This window comes from Micrasema longulum, unplaced genomic scaffold (genome assembly GCF_059751315.1).
Source record: "Micrasema longulum isolate JH-2025_06_02 unplaced genomic scaffold, ASM5975131v1 h1tg000434l, whole genome shotgun sequence".
In the NCBI taxonomy this organism is placed as follows: domain Eukaryota; kingdom Metazoa; phylum Arthropoda; class Insecta; order Trichoptera; family Brachycentridae; genus Micrasema; species Micrasema longulum.
In genome coordinates this window covers 186,373-212,010 of record NW_028277634.1, presented here as the reverse complement: position 1 = coordinate 212,010, position 25,638 = coordinate 186,373, and the positions used below count along the sequence as shown (strand labels likewise).

The following is a 25,638-nucleotide window of genomic DNA, read 5'->3' as shown; positions in this document are numbered from 1 at the left end:
TAAATGTAATGAAAATAGCTGTTGGTTTGTGTACATTTTTCATAATTTTATTATTTTAAATGTACAATTTTAAAAGACGAAAAATCATCACAGGTAACAATTAATTAGTGATAAAAGAATAGGAATAAAATATAATTCCACTCACATATTTGTTGTGAAACAATACATATGGGATGTAATAAAACGTTTTAATTGATAATTCTACTAGAAAAATAAATATCTACTATGAAAAATACATATGCAGACTTAAAAAGAAGAATTATACCTTTTATTTGGTTAAAAAAATACATATAAATACTAATTCACAATGCCGTATACTTAACATAAAATTAAGCAATAACATAGATTTAAAAAAAGCCCACAAAGACTTCAGCGTCTGAGCGTGGGCCATTCCTTTTTTAATTATTAAAAAGTTCATCGCATATATATATGGTATGACACAGTGGCGAATGGTGATTTTATTTACAGGTAAGCTGTAAAAAAATATCATATATTTGTACCTACAAAAGAGGTACATAATATAATGTAAGTAATATATACTATAAATTGTCATTTTTCTGTGGTTATGTGTGATACAACAACTCTCATCCATGAAATCAACTCAAACGATGTAACTTCGTGATATATTATATAGATATATTATCCATTACTTTAATATATAATTCATTAAAAATAAATAAAAAAAATACCACTATGAATTCAGTCGATATTAGGCATTCAATTAAATTTGTCAACTGGCCGAATTGTTCTAGTAATTAATAGTGCTAAAAACGGCAGCGTGGAGCGCTATATGTCCTGCAATATGACGCATGAAAGTAATTATGGTCTTATATCAAAAGTACCACCTCAAAGAAAAATAGTCCTTAAGAAATAATGTTTGAAATACTTTTTTCCAAATCAAGAATCTTCAAATAATTTGTGTAATCTGTAAGTTTAATCTAGGAGAAAAAATCCGCACTGGGGTTAATACATTCAAACTATAGTATACTTTTTTGTATGAAAAAATAAGCTGGAATAATCGGCTAGTTTCTTGGCTCACCGCAGGCGCTGGGCCCGCTTTATTAAAATTTATATTCATATTAGGACACAATCTGACAAATGGAAGAATAATTCAATTTTTAAGTAATGAATTTGCTACGTATACATTCATTTGCTAATTACACATGAAAGTGATCCCATCCTGTTTCTTTAAGATCCTAGCAGTATTTCTCCCCTTATTAGGACACAACACAGCATAGTTGAATTCGAATTCAAATCAGGAGTTGCATACTGAGCGACGTCTACAAAGAAACTAATGGGTCCAAACGTAAAACTACTCATTTATGAGTAGTTTAGTTGCCTTCTATTTGATGCTCGTATGCGGTTCTGGACTATTCTTAATTCTATGCACGCATATCTCTTTCCCACATTAATGATTTCTTTTGTAACTTGATTTGCCATCCCTGTTTTGTCAAATTGTTGGGGTCGACACAATATTTGCCATATTTTAGGTGTAACTAATAGAGGAATGATGTGTCTATTTATTACATGTCAGTGCTAATTGAGAAATATTTTTATAGCTGAGAATTTTTGACACTGATATGCTTCATATTCAAGATGATCAGACAAAATCTTACCCACATGTCACAAAAATGATCAAGATAGGCTGTGGTTGGTGTACCAATGCAGTGCCCTATGCACCATTATGTGTGGAAAAGGGAATAATGAAACATTAAAAATACAAATATTTATTTTTGGGGTAAAGTAGTACTTTAATTGAACATATAACTTTTAAAATAATTTACACTGGATACAAAATGTGAAAGTTATCTTAGAAATAATCACTAGAACTTAAAGAATTCATAAAATGAGTTATGAAAGATACTATCTACTAAATCATTTAATATACTGGTATTTTACATAACTTTCTTCCATATCCCCTCTATCCTACCTGCTGACAAGCCTCAATAATAGAGGCTCAGGATTATTCTTAAAAAATAAAAATAAAACAATTAAGACAATTTCATAATGACGCTTTAGAGAAGAGCAAATTAAATGCTACATGAAATTTTGTTTTTAAAATATCAATACAAGCATTTTAAATACATACACTTACCTGTATCGCTTTATACACAAATTATGTAGTTCCGTTTGATCATAGAAAAAATCCTCAGTCTGTGAAAAAAGTAGGAAGGGAATGTGTCCCTTTTAAAAATCTTATCTTTAAAAAAAAAAAATTACGAAGTTAAAATAACACAAAAAAAACTGTTTTGGTTTAGTTAAGTATGGTGAGCAAAAACTAGTCTTCTTCATTGTGTTCTTTGGTTTTGAGAATAGGTGATTTTAATGAGCTTTTGTAGATGAAATGTTACTCCAGACTCAACTAATAACATATTGACTTACTTAATTACAATAAAATTTACTAAATTACTGCTAACCCATTGTTTGCGGCAATCTTTGTTATGATAGCTTTTAATCATGTTTTGAAACAGAAAAGAATCGATAATATATTTGTATTATATAACACACCTATCCGCTCCACAGCAAAGCAAACATGACGGAAGAAATTAGTAATTTTAAAAGTGTTTTTTTGGAAGGTAACTGAAATGCATAAAAATGTGCACCCCACCGCAACATAACGTTTCTGAAACACACAAATGTGTGCACATCGTAATTAGCATGTTAATTACAATAAAAGAAATAATACAATAAGAAGGCCTATTCAACTGAAGGTAGAGGATTATAATCAAACAACTTAACTTGTATAATTGTAATAAAAAAAAATTAAAAAAACACATTATAATATGAGATCATACCTAATATTGTAACAAAGTCCTTCTAATATTTGTATTGAATTTACAGATTGGTTGTTTACAATTTCATATTTACCTAAAGAGATTTCATGCAAAAAAGTTATTTATTAATACTTAAGTTTTTTCTCGAATTGAATTGTTCCTTTTCATTTGATTTCTAAAAAGTATATAAAAATGCTCGCTCTATTTTTGCATGGAAAATGATTTAAAAAAACCCAAGGAAATTTTGTAATGCGCATGTAGATATAGAATGTTAGGAAATCTGATTTTAATGACATATTTCATAAAGAAATATTTGAACATACGGGATAAAAAGTCAACTTATTATTTAGTGCTGTGCTAAAGTTATCAGTGGCATTTATAGTTTTAATATAATTTCAAAAAATTAGAAATTGCTTTGCAATTTGAGTTTTTGTAGCAAAATGTTTTGTAAGCCAGGGGGGTAAATACCATGCAATGTAACTCTTAACTCAATGTAACTCTTAACTCAATGCAGACTCTTCTATTTGAAAATGAATTAAACTATTACTAAGTTTTATGCTCCCACAGTGCAATTTTTTTGCATATTAAGGGCGGACAGAACTACTTATTTATTTTAATCTATTATATAATTTTACCTAGCAGACAACAAACTGATGCGAGTTAAATTATATCAGCCTTAATAATTGCAGAACTTGGAATAATGGAAGCACATATAGTTTCTACTGAATGCAAGGTTGAGCATACCGTGTTATTCTTTCCATTGCAATATCTTTAGGCTCTTTTGAATTATTTGTCTACTTATAATATTTGACCACAAAGTAAATGTTTTAAGTATCAATAATATAAAACTTACAAGTAAAAAATACTATCACTTTTTCTACAATGATTCAAATGCAAAACTGTCAAAACATCCCATAGTGATAATCCATCAACATAAACATAATATCATCACGTTTCTGGCGCAAGTTGGTAACTAACATTTCACTTGTAATGAGATATTGCACTTTTAAAGTTAAAAGCTCACCTCAAATCAATAATTCAAATAAACCACAAGTAGACTTTTCTAAAACATTATTTTTTGTACTTATAAAATATTTCTATTTATTTTTTTAACTGAGATTATTTGATGCCATAAAGAGATCTCACTTTTCAAAAATTTGTAGTTATCAACTTGTTCCAGAAACCCGACGATATATAAGCAAACAGCTTCTGCTTCTCCATTTACTTCCATATAATTTTGATAAATCCCTTACTCTTATATCACAGGTATTAATTAAACTTACAATATTATTAAAGTAAACAATAATTTCAATAAAAAACGTAGAAATGGAACTATGGATTATCTAGGGAAATAATTGGTACAAGAACTGTGAATGAATAAAAAAATTATATCGAAGAGCAGAATGCCTAATAATTGTTACTTACTCTATCAATTTACTTATATTCTAACAAAATGTAGTAAATTGTTTTGGTTTACTTAAATAAAATAAAGCATATAATTATGTAGCACATTTGTAATGATTATATTAATTACTGCATAGGAAAAACAGTGACTTCGTGGTATGATAGATAGGGTACAGATTTTCATACCAGGGGTTCCAAGTTCTATTGCCAAGTTATTTCTGTGTCATTAAGTTCTTGCTTCGCGAGAAGTCAAATGTAAAAGCATTCTTAGAAATTAACAATATTCGGATGTCACATGATTTAAAACAATTTTTCATATCAAATTTTCTTTTCTAAGACAGTTAATCAGATCTGGAATACCAATTTTATACAGATTTTCGTCAGTTTCCTCTAATGTTTTCGGAATAAAAATAGAATTGGCTTTTAGAAACTTTTCTGCCTTTTCGAGTGCTTTTGAAGAAGGGTTTTTTGGAAAATCTGAAAGTCAAAGCATAAAAAAATATGAATAAATCTATACACACACATAGGTCATTTAGGTCTAATGGATTAGGAACATAAGTCTCTATTTTTAAGAGAGATAATAATTGTAAATATGAATTAATGCCATTAAAATACATGTATACTAATACAGCTTAGTTAAGATCTAGAGAGACATGGTATTTATTTGAGAAATTTATTTGAAAATTGTCATATTCAGTTCAAAACTATCAAATATAAAATGAATAGCATTCTCATGAAGCCATTTACTGATTTCTACATAAAATTACATAAATATTAAGTAATAACTGTTACATATGAAAAAAATACCCCAGTAAAAAAAATAATAAACGATACAAAAAATGTTATAGATCAACGAGTGATAATGGAGAGAAAGAACTGCTCTATGGTTTTCTAATCTTGTTGATGATAACTGATAGATACTTAATCATAGATAACTTAAATCGTGCCATTTTCATAATATAACACCCTGAGAGCGCTTTACAAAAGTGAATGTACGGAATTTAATTTGACTTAAACTAAGTATTTTGTCATTACACTAAAGATTTATTCAAATGATTTAGTTTAATATCAACAAAATGTGTAGCATATATAATTGGGCTTAGAGGAGATTTACCAATACGAGAGCACTCGTCCTCTATTCAGTAGCCCGGCTCTTCAAAGGCCTAGGCTCGTGGGTGTGACCTAATTTAATGGGGACCTGTCACAATAGACATACACAGGTCGCGGTGACATCGGAAGTTTCTAAGCAACGACTGTTATATTACAGAATAATAATAAGCAAATACACGGTACACTAGAACTGTTCATAAAATGACAGATGACATGCATGAAACTAAGGTTTCTGACTGTCTTATTATTATTATTCGTTATAGGCAGGCAGCCTTTGCTGGTGTGCCTATATCTCGTGTAATGCTTTTTGTTAACGTTCTTCTTCCTTCAAAAAAGCATCCAAACAGTCTTTGAATTGGTTCAACAAAACGAAACGGACAACTAGGCTTGGCAATTTATTTCAGTCTGAAACCACCCTATTGGAAAGGAAAATTTTCTCAGGATTGGGGAAGATAGAGCTTCCAATGATGACATCGTAGATTGGTGTTGGGATTAAATTGATACATCTCATATAATTTTCTATCAAGTCCTCTCATTTCCTTTTGTCATTTTTCCAATGATGTTAGTCCTAGTGCCTTTAATCAACCGTGGTAGGACATCCTTTTGAATAATTTGGAGATTTCCGTAGCACATCTTTGGACTTTTTCTGGTAGCTCGGTGTCTAATAAAATAGGGACTCTATATCTAATAGATGTCTTACATAGATATAGCATATTTTAAGGAACATCTCTGGAGTAATATTTTGGAATGTCCTTTCAATAATATATATTATTTAATGGAGTATACAACTCTAGTTAGCCAGTCAAAGTATACATTTATTTATATACACATATTGCTGGTTCTATTTTAGTATACACGTTTTGAAACTAAAATTAAATAAATAATACATTTAATCTCAGAGTAATAATGTGTGAAAGTATAAGGAAGCCCTATCACTATGTTTCAAAGAACGTAAGCGATGTTGGTTAGCAACCAATTGGTGGCCATTTTGTTTTATTTGACAACATAAACATAACGGTTCGATCGGATGCCTTTGTAGCTGTGCTTGGCTTTGTTTGTAAATAACTTGGATATTTACGTTATAATCTATAAAAATTGACAATGGTGAATTGCAGTATTTTTTGTTGCAGCAGTAGGAGCGTCAAGGGTGTTAAAGGAGACAGTTTTCACAGGTTATTGATTTTGAATATTTTCCCATGATTTACATTGATCTTTGGCATTTATTGTCCCGACACGTGTATTATGTTGCTTAAAAACTTTCCTTATACAACATATTTACTTCAGACACTATTTTTTTTTCTTCTCAATTTAGGAGATAAATTTGTGAATTAAAGTAAGTTTACTGTTGATTATGGGCAATATGTCAGGGCCGCACTGGGCATCCATATAAAGTTTGAGTTTTTTTTTCGAGTAGAGGTCGATTCAAATTTAACATAAAAATAGCAATGTTAACCTTGAAATCGCATCTAAAATGACGTGTCCAAATTTCTGGCCGCTACGACTCGCCATTTCGGAGATGTGACAGACAAACAAACAAACCCAACACAGGACTTTGGTTCCATGGAGGTGGGATTTATGTCTCAATAAATGTAACATTAGTATATTGTGAATAAATAAATAAACACACACATGTATTTTCAGTTTTATAAAATAAATATAGGCGAATTATAGAAAAATAAATTGGAATAACCCGACAATAATAAATACACAGGTACATATTAAAAAATATTTACAATGCAAATTAATACCCATTTGGCAATTCTCGACCTGAGTACGGCCCATTGTTTTGCTGCGAACTGTAGCTAACTTAATACCCAATAGTCATAGAATGGTTTTCCTACATTTGGGCTTCTCTATAGCTTGGCGCATTATTACTCTGAGCATTTAATTTTATTAGTTGGTTAGAAGAAATAAGGCATTTTGACAAATCGGGAATAATGATGAAAATATATTATATTTAGAGCAGATTTTAACAAATTTAACGATATAACTATCAATGCATAAAAAATACGATTTTGTACATAATTTTCAGGTTGAAAACAAGCGCATAAAAAACGGCTCGCAATTGGCATCACATCACTTAGACGCAGAGTGCGCTTTTAACAAACATTTTGTACAAGTATGGCGTGGTAACATAATACGTGCCGTTTATACCATAGGAAGCGAAAGGTCTTGTTTTCAGGTAAATCAAAATATGTGTATTTTAAACTATTGTAGAAAATTTATCAGACGTCAGAAAAAAATGTTACTATCACAATTTTTTGTTTCTTTAAAAATAATAGTAGCGAAAAGACTCTTTTGCGATTTGCTAATAAACCCGCCGATATAATAAAGTTGCATAATGTGTCATGTATTATATTCTCAATATTTTTTTTTGTTTTTTTCTGATAACACTGTATTGAGAATAAGGAAGTTTGGAATTTTTTTTTTATTATTTGTTAATATACTATCAAATTAAGCCAAAAAAAATATATGCATATACTTTATGACCGTTTGACATGATTGGATTAGTTTGTAGGAACAACAGTTTGTTTTTGTTTCCGACATTTAAAAGTTGAACCCTGTACAATTATAATTTGTTTTTTTTTTCATTTGTTTCACAGTACAGTTAAACGCTCTAATTTTTACCATGTGTGTGAAAACATTTTTTAGATCCGATTTCCCATAGCACAGAACTTCTTTATTGTATAAATAATAAATATAAGATATAAATAAAAGATCTTGTTTTGGAGGGTTTCTTGTATCTATTGTTTGAATACAATATGTAATTACCTTCAACTGAGCACAACGGGGCTAAGGCGGGAAGGGGCGTCATAAATTCGGAGAGCATTTTTCTTATCCTAGAGAAGTTTACATTGGAAGTCATTCGACCCAAGTCCAGGGAACGAACTTCCATGCAATCGTTAGCAATATCCATTACATATCCACGTTGCCATGTTCCATCTGGGGAGTTGAATTATACAATAATTGATATATGTAATTGACTTTAAAAGTCACTGGCTTCGTAATACCGAGGTAGAGAGTGTCTGTAATCACCCCCGGGACAGATTAATGAGCTAGGGTCTGATAATATGCAGGTAACTACACAATTTACTTTCACATTTAAGGAAATTTGCTATTTACCGTCATCCTTGTAGATGCATAATTCGTCCAGCCGAGGCATATAGGGTTCAGGAGTATTGTCACAGTACTCTTCAATCTGTAAAATAGCTTTATATAAGTGCTAATGTGCAAGTATTTTTTTTACAATACTTCAGATTTGGATTATCGTCATTGTTTGTGATTAGCCAACTATAATAGGCAAGAATAACGATAAATTACACTGTAAAACGTACATTTGAAATGCGTCTAATTTTGACTTATTTTTATTATGTCAAAGTAAACATTTTCGGGTAGGTAGTATTAAACTACCCTGCTATTCGACAATATTTTGAGTTTGTCCAAATGCCTGCAGAAAATTGAAGAAATATGGATGTTCAAACATAGGCAGAATGGTGAATGTTAGATAGTTTGTAAAGTGGCCACTTAAATCAGCCAATGACAGATCATAAGCCAAGTCAATTTCTTAGCTTTCACCATTTTCTGAAATTTTCTCAATCGCTGTTGTAATATGTTTACTGTGTTATTAAAAAAAAAACTTCAGCCAAAATTTAATAACAGTGACATATTACAACAGAGATGTATATTAACAGCCAGTGGGTTGAATCCAGTCCTTGTCTACAAAAATTTTGACAAACTCAAAATATTGTTAATATAAGTGAAATTTGGTTTTAGATATGATTTTATTTCCCACAAGCTCATAAATTGAGATACGATTTTTTTCTTCAAATTTCAACTATATGAATCTGTTTGGTTTTATTGGGTTGCATTCGACACTGTTTTATTTGAATATTTGTATAAATGACTTGATGTAATAAATTGTAATCATTACAAACGAGATAAGAACATAGACTCTAGAACTCTAGGTGGACTGGAAAAGTCCCGGAACGGCGACAAGGCAAGGTGGTGATATGACATAATGCAGGTCGCAGGAAGTGGTTGGATGCGGTCGGCTCAGAAAAGGGAGATGCGGAGATCAAAGGGTGAGGCCTATGTTCACCATCAGAAATGAGACACAAATAATTAATGTGATAGATTTACCTGCTCACGAAGATATTTTAATTTTTTATTAATTAATTCATTTTCATTGGTACACGAGACAAATCCTACTATGAGAGTGCTGGAGTCTGTTATCTTCACGGGTTGTTTTTGTAGAAGGGGCTGGTACTTCAAATTGTTTACCATTAGGGCTGGTAAATCTGAAATAAACACCAGATCAATTCATAGTATTATTGAAACATTCTTGTTTTACACACAATTTTAAAAAGGGACTGTAAAATTTTATTTTAAAAGAAGTAATATTTTCAAAAGGCTTTTTTATTTTACGTCAAATATTATTTTTGTCACTTTTTTCTTATAGGATTTACTAATATAGCATCATCATCATCCCCCCCCTTTATACACCCAGTGGTGCATAGGGCACTGCATTGGTAAATCAAATGCAGCGTAGTTTAATTAAGATATATTTTGTCCCGATAAACTATTCAATAATAGTTTGTCATCGGGTGCTCAGACATTAGTTTTAATTAATAATCAAATAAGAAGAGTACAGACATAATACTGTATACGTATAAAATAATAAACATAAAAATAGTTTAAAGATTTTTTATTTTCTGTTACGCAAAGGTAAGGTAATGAGTCTTACGTTTCAGGTGCCAGTTCAAAAATGATGAAATATTGCAATTTAAAATACATACCTTAAAAATCAATATTTCACGTCCACCCTCCCGGGAATCGAACCCTGGACCTCAAGAATGGTAGGCGGACTTATCGCCACTCGATTTCCTCATTCAGGATTTTTACCTAAGAAAAGCCACGTGTCCAGGTGGATGAAGAATACAGTTCTGTGTGTGAAATAGAACCAGAACCACGTACAAGTGTTTTTTACTAGATGGGTGCTCTCATATGGACAGATATCGCAACTTTCTTATTTATAAAAATAATTCACTTCAGATTAGACCGTAGTCAGTGGTTTGAAGTAAATCTCATTTGACTTAACATACTGGGACACTTTTGTTGCTGACTGTTTTTTACAGGGACACAATATCTCCTCCTAGCATATAATTTGTAAATTCCTAAATAATATAAAATTTGGCATGATTTAACTCAATAGTCTTTTAAATTCATTGCGTACCACCACCGGATTTAATAAATAATCGTTATGATATATTCTATGTTTATATGGACATTTCATATGTGCAATGGCCCAATTCACCACAGTATAGTATTGGAGCTGATCAGATGAATCCTACATGACTTACTTAAAATGCTCATTCCTGGTTGTTGAAGTTTCTTCCATTGTGGAATCGAGAGGTCTACCAGCATTTTGTTCATATCCTGCAATGTTTGGTCCACCATCAAAACTGCACCGTTGCTATCAAAACTTTTCTGTAATAACACAAAATTAAATCTGTGATAAGACAAAATAAACTCGGTAATATATAAAATGGTGCCGTATAACAATATTTTATACGTTTACCTGCTATTTACAATAATTATCTATATTTTTTACTGTGGTTTTTACAAAGCGATGGATTCCAATTTCAGTTACAAATGAATTTTGTTGAAATATAAATAGAAAGAAGAATGACAGAGGATAGAGTACTGAAAAAATAGGAACAAATAAATGGCCTATTATTTTCTGACAAAAACAAATAAAGTAAAACGTCGTTTTTACGTTCCTCGATTTTACGTTTTCCCGCTTTTACGTTTTCCCGCTTTTTACACCTAAATATTTAGATCCCATTTTTTTCCATAAATTCTCATTCAAATATTCCCCCATTTAATGTTTTTTACGTTTTTCATAACCCCGGTTTTACATCGAATTTTTTCATAACTCATTTCATCTGTCAAAAGACAAGCCGCGCGCCGCCGCAAGAATGGAGAATAAATTCGAGGTGAATAAAAAAAAAGAGTAAATTATTGTCTCAAACTAAATTCAAAGTAGGCGCAGTGTGATTGACCATTTTGTTAAAGTGTCTAATTTTGAAATTTTACTAAATAGTGACATGCAGTTGACGCATGTTTAGGAAGAATAAAGTCTTTACATCAATAAATTACGATGCAGAAAGTTTGAAAAATTGTCAATAGAAATATTATTTGATGCTATAAACATAATGGGAAAAGAAGATAGTTTGAACAGCTATCATAAAAGTGTGAAATTGCCGGGATGTAAATGACAGTTGACATTTTGTGGTGCCATACTAAAAAACGTGATACCATAAAAATAAAATTTCCCAATATTTAGGGAAAAAAATAGTTTTATGCAAATTCAAATATTTATTTTCGTGTTCTTAAGGTTGAGTTACCAGCATAAAATTATTTAAACATGATTTTTTCAATTCAATAAAAAAAAAACACATTGTAGTATTCCTTGAAAAAATACAAAATATTTTTAACCAAATCATTGGTAAATATGAATAATCCCCAATTATGACAGTTCTTATAATTTTTCTGCAGTGTATTTAGTATAGTCTAGTACAATAATTATATTTTAAAGAAATTTAATTTTTTCCCTACATTTTTAATTTCCTCATTTTTACACTTTTTTGTTGCTCCCTTGAAAAACGTAAAACAGGGGTTTTACTGTAGTAACTTTTTATTTATCGTATCTCGGTTAATACAAATTGAATTTTGGAGAGTTGTGTTAGATTAGAAAGATATCATATTATAACTGAACATTACCTAGAAACTATCAAATAAAAAAAATTAAAACTTGCATGAAAATTTCGAGGCTGATAGTTAGCTGGGGTAAGGAATAAATACAAAAAAAAAACCGACACTGCTGGTTATGTACAATAGAAATCAGTACATAACCACCAGTGACGTTCCGTCTATAGAAACAATATAGGCATGCTTGTCTATAAAATTATTTAAAAATCGATCGTATTAAACCAATTTAAGGCGGTCGAGACTGTTCACGGAGCTGGGACAAGACAATATTGTCATATCTTTGGTATTGTCCACATGTAAACGGCCCCCGACACTTCTTAGCCAAGAGAGAGAAAAGAGGATCCGAGGACTGTGCAGTGAAATAAAACAGTGTGGTCTACACTCAGGATTATTTTAAAGTTACCACACGGAGAAATGATTTTGACTGTCATAAAATTACTTATAAAAGGTTAATAAATCGATTGGAAAAAATATTTTTTTTGTTTTGGTAAATTGATATTCTTTTCTATCTTTTTGCAAGAATTTAATTCACAGCTAGCTTAAACAGTGAGTGGAAAACAGAGTTCAGAGGGTTAAATATTTTTTATGTGTAAACAAATAAAACTCACACATTTAAGAGGGACTTTTCTCTGCATCAGCGTCTTGATATATTGGAGGCTGGAATCATTATAGCGAGTGGAGGTGAGGTGTGTTAGGAAGATACTCAGGGGAGGGGGAACCTTCCCCACCCACGTTGGAGATGGCCGTAGGCTGGACACATCGGCTTGCACCATTGCGCCTGTACAAAAGTCACATATAATATTATCTATATACAGTGGACTTGGCCAGATATTATAGATAAACTGTTACGTGTCAATTTGCTGTTAATTTTTATAACACCGTTTATCGTCAGGAGGTTCAGGCTGTAGTCTGGTAAAACGAACGCAAAATTAGGAAATTATACGATTTTGCCATTTTAAAACGAATGTTTTTTTTTTAATGGCGCAAGAATCTTAAGAATGCAAATATTTCTTTGAAAAATGCATCGAGAAAAACACTTTAAAAAAAAAGTTGTACTCACAAAGATCCAAGATAAACAAGCAACATTTGGAGTTAAAAGGTTCATACTGGATAACTTTAGCTCTATAGTACTGTTCCTCCTTCTTACAGAGCAGAATCTCATTGACTATGGGTGCACGGTTGAGGGGCCGAGCTGCAAAAGACAAATGTGTAAAATTAAACATTGACATACACCGATCGAAATAACCCAGGGCCAGTTTTGTTAAAATATATTGAGTAATTATTACCCAAACAAACGAACCATTACACCAAATCACCCTGTCTTTGAATACAGACCTTGCTTCCGCTATATTCATACATCTTCCGATTATTCCTACTTTTGGCATGTCCATCTTCAAGTATTTGTTGGATACTCGAAGAATGGCCATGTCCTTCTTGGTCTTCGTCGTACATTCATCAACATTCGCATTGTTCATGAATAAAAAAAATCTTCTTAGCCATTCTTTCGCTGTCCATTCGCTCTACATGTTCAAACCAAAGCAGAATTCCTTTCTTGATTTTGTTTTCTTCTTCTTGGTCTAGGTCCTATAACCTTTTTGTGATGGAGGGCTGTCCTGAGATGATGACATTCAGCTGTCCTTCCATCTTTTCGGGAGCCTTCCTGGTAGTTTTCTGCTGCGAGGCTTTCAGAATTTATGGTTTTCACAAGCTTCGTATCTTCCATGCGATCCACATGGTTCCTTCAAAAGCGCCTTCTGCTTCTTCCCCACCTCGTTATGTCTTCAACACCACAGCCAGATCTTATTGTCTCATTTCTGATACAATCTCTAAGAGTTCTGCCTGAGATGGAGCAAAGGGTTTTCTTTTCCGCTACTCTGAAAAGGCTTTTTGTTCTGTCGGTGTCGGCTCTTACTTCCATCCAGTAGGCCATGATGGATCGGACACATGCTTTATCCTATTCATGTCTTATATTATTCTTAATTTTGTCAATATTGTTTACCTCAGCAATACATACACCAATACACCTATTGAACATAGTTTTCACACATTTGCCAGAGAGATCGCATTTTGACAGCATTCAGCCTACATTTATCCTTGTTTCTCCAATTCCATACATAAGGGTCAGCACCAGGACTCGCTTTGATCTATCAATTTTTCTAATTTGTTATGTTTTTAGTACATTTTAGTAATAAATAGTGACCGACCGAAACAAGATTTTCAGCCGAAACCAAAACCAAATTTCAGCTTCTGTTAGAAATAGAAACTTATTGAAATAAATTAAGTCACTTTAAAATGCCCAAAATTAGCCATTTTTATGGTTAAACCTTATGAGTTCATTAAAATAAATGTTAAATAAAATACACGCTGAAATAAAAGGCATAAATTTAACATGACAGCTAACAACACATACCGTTCGAAAGCCAAAACAAACTAAAGGTCACACAGCAGAGTCTAAGTACAGCCAAACCACAGGTTTCGGCTGAGCTGAAGTTTGGGCCCATTTATGTCCGAAATCGAGACTGTGGCTGAAACCCGTTATTTTGGCCGAAACCGGAATCGAGACTTGTGGTGGGTCACTAGTTATGAATTTTTTTAAAAACATTTTTAACAGGTGGTATTAATAGCTCTGCACTGCCTTATTCTCATTTTGAATGCTAGATATATAATATGTACCTTCATAACCAACAGATGCCAGGTTGTCAAGATGTAAAAGATAGTTATTGCTGTTTTCTTCATCAGCCAGCCGGACATATACTTTGGAGAAGTCAATAAACTTCACCATTATCAGGAGTGAACCCGGTGAGATGACATACCTTTAGAGAGACGAGATAAAATATTAGTTTTAAAACAAAAGATGTATTGACAGAATAAATAAATGTTGTTATTACATATTGTCAGTTCCTTACGAAACTACATTATAATACAAAACCTGGCAACGACAGATGTATTATGAGCTATTATTACAGACATACAAATCATTGTAGACAATTACTGGATCCAGTAGACTACTTGTCTGTTGAAGTATCCAACTAGATTTTATGTTACACAGGTAACTTACACGAGTATTTTAGAACGGGGACGTGTTTCACAAGGCAAATAAATTAAGTGATATAAAAATGTATAAATTCATTCAGAAGTACAACTGATAACAAAAAGATATTGTAAAAAAATATTATGTAAGTAATAATTCACTAAAATGTCAGCCAAATTTAACAGATTTTGAAATGCTTTTGAGAAAGAACAAGATGGTCAATGGGGAGAAGCTTTGTTTAAGGATATGTGGAATCAAACGTGAAATGGCCTCTATATTCATTTTAGGCAGTAAAATATTCCCAGATATTTACTAAGTGTTCAAAACAAACCATCACGCCGCTTCACCGTACGGATAGGCAGAGGATAGAACGTCAGACCTCGCTTCATACATCTTCTCATGCACGCACGCCGATTATTCCTACTCTTGACATGTCCATCTTCGAGTATTTAATGGACTTGATCGTGCCATGTCTTTCCCGGTCTTCCTCGTTTTCTACATCTATCAACATTCGCATTGTAGATCCTTTTAGCCGTTCTTTCACTGTCCATTTGCTCTACATGTCCAAACCAATGCAGCACCCCTTTCTTGATTCTGTCGATAATGCAGGTCTCAGCCTTACACAGTTCACGGATCTCGACATTTGTGCACCTATCATACATCGTTATACCACACATTCGTCTGAGGGATCGCATTTCGAATTCCATACTTCGCTCCCATACATTAGAGTATGCTAGGTTTTGCCTCCTGCAATAAACATTTGTTTGCCAAAGTAGGTTTCAGTGCACCGCTCACCCTGTTCCTGGCACTCACCCTCCTTTCAATATCTTTCTCAGTCTTTCCATCCCTAGTAAACATACTTCCCAGATACACAAATTCTCCTACCTGATTCAGAATATCTCCATTCACACTGATCTCACATTTAGTTACATTTTCATTCCTTTCAAAAACCATCACTTTCAATTTATCAACATTCATAAGCAAATCACTTTTCTTGCATACATCGTAGACTTTTGTTACCAAGAATTGAAGGTCTTCTTTGCTGCTAGCAAGAAGCACGGCATCATCAGCCTACAGAAGACAGTTAACAGTTATACCACTCATTTTTGCTCCCATTCTTAAATCATGTTAATGTTCAAGTTACACTATAAACCATGCGCGAGGTATTTAGTTCAGTTGTGGAACCCGAAGAGTTAAATCGTCTATTAACTATTTGTAAAAATGTTCAGGAGTTCAAAACCTGCGATTTTGTAAAAAAAGAATATAAAAAATAAATTTGAATGCTGTTTATTTTGTGTTGTTAATTTACAATTTAAAAATGGATTTTTACGATCGCATGCGTCTAAACAAAGTTAATTGTGGCAGTTAAACTAGCCTGGCAGTTACATATGGCTTATTTGCAGTATTGCCTTCAAGAAAATTGAGTATGTTTCATCCGCTATAGTGGATTTAGGGATAAACGCAGTATTGCTTTGCTCCTTTAGCAGGGAGGATTCATTCGCGGTGCAGCATTTAATTGAATGCAAGCAGTCTATTAGTTAATTTAGAAATTCCAATATACCAATCAATGCGGCTTGTCCCATTCAATTGAAAATGTCCAAAAAATGTATTTGGATTTTTCTGGCTCATACGCCGTATTGAAATTACATAAACGAAGAAGTGTTTTATTTTTCAATGGTAAAAATCCTCTTACATTTTAAGTGAACATCGTGCCTATGTACTACAGTATGAAGAAGTAAAAAATACTTACTTAGGCATATCGTTGAAAAAGATAGGATTTTTACTGCATCGTTCCTCAGTTGATTCCGTGGCTGCAAAAACATTGTTTGTAAAAATTCTCAAAAAATATTAAGTATTCTAATTTGAAATTTGCGAACAATTTTAATACAATTATATGTGTATACAAAGAGGTGCTCCTCATCATTCATGCATGTTTGATTGCTAAAATGTGTACAGCGCGTTTGAATGTTTATTAAGCCTATGCTAGTGCCTGTCAGTGAACCGAGTAAATATATAATTTTTCTATCTGTAAACACGCACATTTCAATGATTTATATGAAAATTTATTGTTACGCACACATTAAGTAAAGGTTATTAAAGATTTGAATGGTTGAAATTTACAAAATTAGAACAATGGAACAAAACATAGACTTGATTAAACATCTTAGATTTTCATGGCCGTTTAGATGTACAGTAAGTTCTACGAATTTTCCGACAGTATAAACAGAGATAATGGGATGCATTTAAAATCATCCTGGCACCCAGTAATAAAGAAATCACACAAAAGCGTTGACCGTGAAGTGCCTCAGAATTCAAATTGACAAGCTGTAGACAGCAATGACTGGGACACGGTACAAATCCCAAGTACTTAACGTTACACATCTAAATAACATCAACCCTGATTGATGCTGTAATGTGATCCGAAACTTTGGTAAATAGTACAAATGCCACACGGCACAATAACCCAGAAAAGCTTAATGTGCAAAACACAGATTTGTTTAAAAAAATATTTATTTTAGAATGAGGCTAAGTCATACAGACGACTCATTAAACCAAAAAGATTAGATGATTTCAAAACACCTACATAATTATGTCCATCTTTGTCTCATTCGTATTAAGTTTATGACATACTACAATAGATGGAGAACATTTTAGAAAAGATAATATAGAAGTCTAGGCATTTACAGGGCTTATGACCTGTCATTTATTTATTAAAAGCATTTATTGATTACAGAGACACAGTTTATAATGACACAACCAAGAACGACCCATACCTTGTTTAAGTGACCACTTTACACACTATATAAAATTCACCATTCTGCCTATATTTGGACATCCTTATTCCTTTAATTCTTCCGTCTGTTGATGTTGGTGAAGTTAAAGAGGTGAAACCTTTATTGATGTGGGTGAGATTCATCTGATTGAATTATCTCACCCACATACTAGGCAATGCCTGAAAATATTTTTTATTTTTTTTACTTCTTCTTGGGCCAGGTGGATTTATCAATGTTTTGAGTTTGTCCAATTTTTGTAGACATGTTCTCCGTGTAAAATGTAAATGTTCTGTAAAATGCTCTCCATCTCTGTTGTAGTATGTTAGTATTAACAGTTTCCTAGGGGATTGAATCCAGTTCATGTCTATGAAAATTTTGACAAATTCAAAACATCGTTGTTAAGTTTACGAGACATTGATTTCTTTTGGCCATATAAACACTGCAATTTTTTAAATTTTGACTCATTTTTGTCAATTGTATTACTAATGTAGTTAGCTATAGAGTAGGCGCATTTTTGTGAAATATCTAGGTAAAAATCTACATTCGAAATATGTAAGAAACAGCGAATTGTACAAAAGTAGCATGAATTAATGTCGAGGACCGTCTGTATTTGTAAATGATATTTAAAGAAATAAGAAATAAACTCACAAGTGTTCAGATTTTCAAAAGCCGAGGGTGGCGGTGAAGGAGCAATTGTTATACATGGAATCCAGGGCACCATACTTCCAGCGATACATTGTCCATCCACGTCAATATTTATGTTCAATTTTCTGGCTTCATTATTTTTGGATAGTACTTTAAATTTGTAAGCATTTGATTCCTTAAACATTACAAAATGTTAAAAGCTATAATGAAGCTCAGCGCTGCCTGACTTTTTTTTTTCTTGGACAAGAAAATAATATACATATTTAAGTGTGGCAAACTTCTTTAGAAAGCACAAAAAAAGACACGTATGAAATTCCCTTTAAAAAAACTATTGAAATATTATTTGACTTATTTTATACTATTATTATTGAACTATTCATCTCGAAAGTTTGAAGTATTAATCATTTGAACCTGTTACGGCTTCCTGTATGGTAAGTAGTACCGGTTAAAAGGCATCATTTTTTAAATTTATTGCAACAAAGGGGGAAAAACATTATTGAGAAGGGAATATGGAAGTTAGGCATTTACAGGGCTTATGACCTGTCATTGGCTGGTTTAAGTGGTCACTTCACACACTGTGGAACATTCACCATTCTGCCCATGTTTAAACATTTACATTTCCTCAACTCTTCCATCTGTTGACTTTTGTGAAGTAAAGGAGCTGAAACCTTTATCATGTGGGTGAGATTCATCCGGCTGAACTAAATCACCTACTAGGCAAACATTTGGACATACTCAAACATTGTTGCATCATTTTTGTTCAAACTTTGATACAGTAAAATTATATTATTCAGTTTTATATTGATGTATACAATAACAAGATGTAATAAATTGTTAAAATATTACAACTAAATAAAAAACTAAAACAAATAAAGGAATGGAAATAGGCTGAATGATGTTCAACAGAGATGAAGCTGTTGAGAGTATGAAAGTCTAGGTATTTACAGAGCTTATGTTCCGTCATCCATGATCACTTTATGCAGTGTATAACATTCACTATAGTGACTCTATAATTACATGACATATTTTTTATTCTGTATATATGCTTGGTTTTGGCTAAATATTCCATTCGTGGACCTCTCATAGAGAATGAATGAATGGATAAAACTAGTAACATCTACTGTAGAAAGGGGTAAGTTTTTAATATAATTACTTCATGTCCTAATAAACAGTTTTTCACTGTATGGTTATACTTTAAATTGAATGCTCAAGAATTGTTACCTTTAGTTTGCTAAAGTCACACTGGATTTTGCAGCAGAAGAAAGGGATGTCGGCATACGGTGTCGGGCAAACAATGGTAGACTTCACTTCTCTCGCTGCCACAGTTCTCCCATCGTCGACCAATGACCAATCTCCGGTTGGGGCCATTACAGCCCTGTACCACATGCCGTCACTGCCCAGTCGGGCCGCGACTAAACCGCTACACGGATTGACTTTACTCTTGTTGTTGGAACATATTTGCCCGCACACATTAGCAAACTCCTTGCAGAGGCGTTCGTAGTCACTGCGATTTTTCTCGCAGACCGTGAGACAAACACCATTGACCCCAATGTGTAATTTCATCTCGTCGCCAATGGTACATATTTCTGCCATGAATAACCTAAAGGAAAAATTGTCAAATTTTTAGTTCACTAAACGCAAGAAGGGTTCACCAATTAATTTGTCTTAATTATGAAACCCGTGGAAAAAAAATCCTAGATTTTAAACATTATTTAATTTACTTCTTTATTTAGTTTACATTACACGCTAGTATATTGAAGGGTAACTACTAGAACTCGGTAAACAAAGCATTTGTGAGTTAGCCACTAATAACACATTTTTTTATCTTCCTCCATGAATGCTACAAATGAACAAGTCATGCATTCAAATCATAATAATATGAATAATGAATCACGACTTGACTATTCATAGCATTCACGGAGGAAGATACAAATATGTGTTTTTAGTGGGTAACTCAAAACTGCTGATTTTGAAGTCACCTAATTGCAGTGATTACCCCACTATATAAACTTAAATTTTCACTATCTATGTATATTTTATATTGACTGGCTAAATTACAACACAAAACTAAGTAAATCTGAAGCTTCTCTAATTTTTTATCATTCTTCATAGTTTCAGATATCTCTCCATACATTTTAAATCTTTTTAACATTAAATAACTACAGTAAAAAACCCCTTTTTAAGTTTTTCAAGGGAGCAAGAAAAAAAGTGTAAAACTGAGGAATATGCTAAAGTGAGGAAATGAAAAATTTATGGAAAAAATAGGAATTACATAAAAATAAAATTTATTTGCTACACTTACTTCCAAAAAAATTGTAAAAACGGTGATAAGTGGAAATTGTATGTATGTTTTTTTTCCTATTTTCAATGATTTCAGTAAAATATTTTTAAAATTTTTCAAACAATATTATGTAATCTGTTTTTTTTTATTTGATTTATAAACGGTATGTTAAAATTATTTTATGGGTAAATAAAAAAAAACGAAAATAGAATTTGCATAAAATAACATACAATAATTTTTCCACTAAATGTTGTGAAATTTTATTTATATGGTTTACTTTTTTTCTATGGCATCACTAAAAACAACTATCATATAGATCGCAGCAAAATTGACTCCACTTTTATGACTACCTTTTAAAGCATATTTTTTATAACTTTAAATATTTCTATTGTTATGTCGCGGCATCATTATTACGACACAATTTTGGCTTTTTTGACACATCAAATGAATTCCGAAATTTTGTAACGTAAAACCAGGGTGATAAAAATGTAAAAAACGTTAATTGGGGGGAATATTTATATGAAAATGTATGAAGAAAAATTGGTCCTGAACATTTCGGTGTAAAAAGCGGGAAAACGTAAAATTGAGGAACGTAAAAACGAGGTTTTACTGAATGTGACTTTTTAAATATGCATATCATCTTTTTAAAATTTTATTATTATGTTAAATTTTTGCATTTTCTATCTCTTATATAATTGCGTAGTATTTATTTCTTTTGTGAAATTTCACAAATCACTATTGCAAAATGACAAATAAGGTTATAAACTTAATAAATATATTAATAGTACTTTTGCTCTTATTTGAAAAAAAAACTACCTTTGCCTTAGCAAGCACAGATAAACTTTAAAAAAACCATTTAGCAAATGAATTAGGGCATTGAGCAATTAAAAAATATGTATAGGTCATATGTTGGATCCATTGATCACATTTTGACTTTTATTATATTCGAGCACAAGTAATTACCGCTAAAGATCTTCTACACATATCACTATTTTAACATATCATTAAACACATTCTACAATATGAGATCAGAATAAAGTGAAGAAAAACTAATCCTACCGACATTGGTAAATTAACATGTAGTTAATTGCTAAGTTTTAATTTAACAAAACAGAAAAGTTTATCCCGCCATTAAAATCAAACACAACCCTTACTTTTATAATTGTGAACCTTTCCTTACACTTATGGTTTTCACCTGTCAATGATTAGTCTCAACAGCCGGAGACTGCCTGCTTTTAAATAAGGTTGGGTACATGACACAAATTTAATTGGCAGGGAAACCTTTCTATTATGTACCTCAAGTTGTCATTCTAAACAGTATATTAAGACTCATTTGCTAAGTGGAAGGCATATTAGCAACACAAAGAGGAAGTTTTAATGGCAGTATCTTTTAATTTACAGTTTTATAAAATGAATCGGGATACATATACATAGATATCTCTCCGATTTTGTTAGGAAAATAAAATCATTTATTGAATTGGTGGAAACAATTGGTACTATTTGGTTAAGATCTGTGGCGTTATGGCAACCTGATATTGCTAGCCCAAAGGAACAGTGGGATAAACCCGACATTTCCAATTTTGAGATGAATACGCAGATGTTAATAAATTAATGTTTTAAAATAATAAAATACTGAAGTTAGATAGTTATGTTTACTTATTTGAAAATATAGTTTCATAATTACTTCAAATAATTCAATTCGGTCAGACCCTTTGCAAATTTTGTTTTGCAGAATTTATTTTTCTAGCAATATGTCCATTAATCCATTCTCTTTATTTATTGAATATATCTCAGCATGTTGGTGGAAAAACTTGGCAAGTCAGCCATTATCTCCACAAAATGCATATCTTTGTAACAGACCTATGAAGTAATCTGTTTTTTTTTCTTCTGTAAAATAAGGTAATAATGACATATCAGTTTGTACAACACCACAGAAATAATCAAATGAAAATACTATAGTTAGGATTTTAAGAAGTTTGGAAATGAAGCATTTCTTAGTTACTATAACTACGTAACTTTAAAATCTGGATTTTTGAGTTAGCCACATGTTTGCAGACAGGCTGGATTTCCTCCCAAGAGAGTTATTTATATCTAAATTTATTGAAACACAGAGGGAAAACATTTTTGAGAAGGGAATATGGATGCATTAAAAAATTATTATGATGATTTGAATGCACGACTATTTATTTTTGGCATGGAGGTTACAATATCTTCTTCAATACCTAGTTGTAGTAATTACCCCACGATATATTTTTGAACTTTGTTAATCCTAACTTTGTAGAACTCTAGCCATACTGATTAACATTATTCCGGAGTAAATATAAATAAATTTTGCAAATCAAAATAAACAAAGGCGTTATTTTCTTATATTTTTTTTTAAGGAACGGGTTAAAAATTAATTAAAATTATTGATATGTACGATGAGAATACGTGAGACATAATAATGATGGGACAGTGAAAAAATATTTGACAAAGTCAGACTATAGAGAGAGTTTACACTGTATGAACATATACAAACATGTCAGGATACAGGAAGTGAAACAAACAAGGAAACATATTACAAAGATATAAAAGAAACAATAAAATATAAAACAAAAAAAGTTTAATTATAAAAGGACATGATATGTTTTATGTTGGATGAAAAGATGAGATTATCACGATGTTATGGCATACTTGTTAATGGTATTTATATCCCCATCGGTTCCACCATGTCCATTTTGTAAACTACCATTGGAAATAGTTTTACAGGATGCATTAGTGCTATTACGGTTTGAAGGACTTGATTCGGATGTTCGAGTACTGGAATTAAAAAGAAAATGCGAACTTAAAAATAAAGCAAGTAAAGGAAAAGCCATTAAAGACTAAAGGCAAATTTAAAAAAAATTGTGGCGTTTTGGTGTTTTAGAATGACTCGACTTTACTTGTACCATCATCATCTCATCCTTTATCCACACCTAATTGTGTATAGAGCACTGCATCGGTATTCTAATCGCAGCGTATTTAGATTATTTGTAATATATAATAACTAATAATTAGAGGCTATGAAATATTGCAGTGTAAAAATACCGTATCAAATTAATATTTTATGCCTACCCTACAGGGAATCAAAGCCAAGAACTAGTTAGTACTAATATTATAAGTTTTTTTTAAATTTTACTACTTTTTAAAATATTATAATTATGAATATGGAGTTCTACAAAATAAACGCCAAATCAACAAATATGTTTAAGTACATATTTATTCTCTCTTTCCCCCCTTTACAACTAATGGTACATAGGCCACGTGCAGATATAAAACTAGTTGCAGCGGCAGTATCTTGTCAATGAGGAAGTTCAATGTCTTTTTTAATTTTTTTCATTTGTTAGTAGAATATTAAACTAAGCCAAAATTGTTATATTTTTATTTTTTATATGGTATTATCAGCGCTATGAATTTTTAAAGTTTTGTGTTTCTGAAATAACTCGGCGTGCGACGACAGAGGTTGTTCTATGACAGTTCTTCTGATTGGTTCGTTTACGGTGACCAAACCGGATATCCTTCAATGCTCTCATATCATTGGATGGTTCATATGAACCAGTGATGTCATTCAAAGTAGTGTGTTTTTATGAAAAACAATTTTTTTGTACATTTTTAAGAAATTTTACCGTACAATTTAATGCTCTAATTTTTACCACGCGCAAGAAAATATTTTTTGTATCCAATTTTCCGTAGGGCTGAAGTTCCTCATTGTAATGTGAATAATGTAATAGAATATACAAACAATATTTAGTTACATTTCTTAAAAACAGAAGAAATATTTAGTAACAATACATTGATTTATATGTATACACTAGATGCGCCACTAAGCACCTGCCTCATGTTCCATTCAACTGAGGCTTCGGAACTTATCTTTTGTTTATTATTCGTTATAGGAAAGCAGCCTTAGCTGGTGCGCCGATATCTCGTGTACCGCTTTTTGTCTGCGTTTTTCTTCCTTTAAAAAAGCATCCAAACTCTCTCACTCCCCTGCAGAAGTAAGCAACCATTTATTTTTAAAAATATTTTATTCAAAAAAAATTTCTTTGTTCTAAATATTTTTTAAAATATGCTAATATGTCTTCTTGTCCATACTGATCATCGTGGTTTCGGATGTGACAGGGTTTAAAGAACACCTGTATAGTGCCGACCTTGAGAAATAAGAAAATTAGCTTAAAAACTAGTTTGTTTTAAGCCTTGACAAAGGAACAGCGAGTTCTGAAACCGATCGGCAAATCAAATTTATTTTAGTGATATTAAAGTAAGTTCGTAGCTACACGAGTTTGAAAAAAATATTAGGACAAATTTAACATATTTTTCTATGTAAAATTACATTCAATTTTTTTTTCCATTTTCGATTACGAGGTTTGGATTTAAACGATCTATATATTTATTTATTTTAAAAGAAAGAAATATTAGCATTCTTATAATTTACCTAAATATTAAAAATTTTGTGGCCATTTTCAACAAGTTTTAAATAACTCACTATTAGAAAATGGAAATCAAGTTGTGGTAAAGTGGGGTTTGAACCTCGGACCTCTGGCCCGTGAGTCCGCAACACTAGCCATGGGATCACAACCTGATTCATATTTTATCCTCATTGTATAGACATTTAGCCACAGATTTTATTTTATAGTCATACACGCACTGTCACATAAAAACTATTGAATGCGTACATTAATCATCAGCACACAAAAAAATATTTAAATAGAGTTTAGACTAAAAAGGAACAAAATACTGTGCATAAAGCATAAAAAATATTTCTGCAATTAGCGTGATAACCTACCTTGGAATAACTTTAGATGACGCTTTTGGGGTGTCTGGTGTACAAGC

At 31.8% G+C, this 25,638-nt stretch overlaps 1 protein-coding gene across 4 annotated transcripts in view; it reads right to left on the bottom strand.

Annotated features, from left to right (window-relative positions):
• Positions 1-3,874: 3,874 nt before the first annotated feature.
• The window catches only part of LOC148281606 (uncharacterized), a 42,957-nt gene continuing 21,193 nt past the window's right edge, over positions 3,875-25,638 (bottom strand). For 2 of the 4 annotated variants that reach the window (XM_088226467.1, XM_088226466.1), the window contains exons 15-27: positions 25,592-25,637; positions 23,464-23,589; positions 19,731-20,109; positions 18,513-18,684; positions 16,841-16,901; positions 14,733-14,872; positions 13,120-13,251; positions 12,668-12,837; positions 10,649-10,775; positions 9,429-9,586; positions 8,412-8,487; positions 8,061-8,231; positions 3,875-4,655 (exon numbers count right to left, since the gene is read on the bottom strand). In XM_088226467.1, the coding sequence (XP_088082593.1) occupies positions 4,492-4,655; positions 8,061-8,231; positions 8,412-8,487; positions 9,429-9,586; positions 10,649-10,775; positions 12,668-12,837; positions 13,120-13,251; positions 14,733-14,872; positions 16,841-16,901; positions 18,513-18,684; positions 19,731-20,109; positions 23,464-23,589; positions 25,592-25,637 (1,922 nt within the window). In that variant the 3' untranslated portion in view covers positions 3,875-4,491. Of the gene's footprint in view, positions 4,656-8,060; positions 8,232-8,411; positions 8,488-9,428; positions 9,587-10,648; positions 10,776-12,667; positions 12,838-13,119; positions 13,252-14,732; positions 14,873-16,840; positions 16,902-17,762; positions 18,044-18,512; positions 18,685-19,730; positions 20,110-23,463; positions 23,590-25,591; position 25,638 lie in introns of those variants that run through there. The other 2 variants (XM_088226469.1, XM_088226468.1) reach the window with 2 other exon arrangements.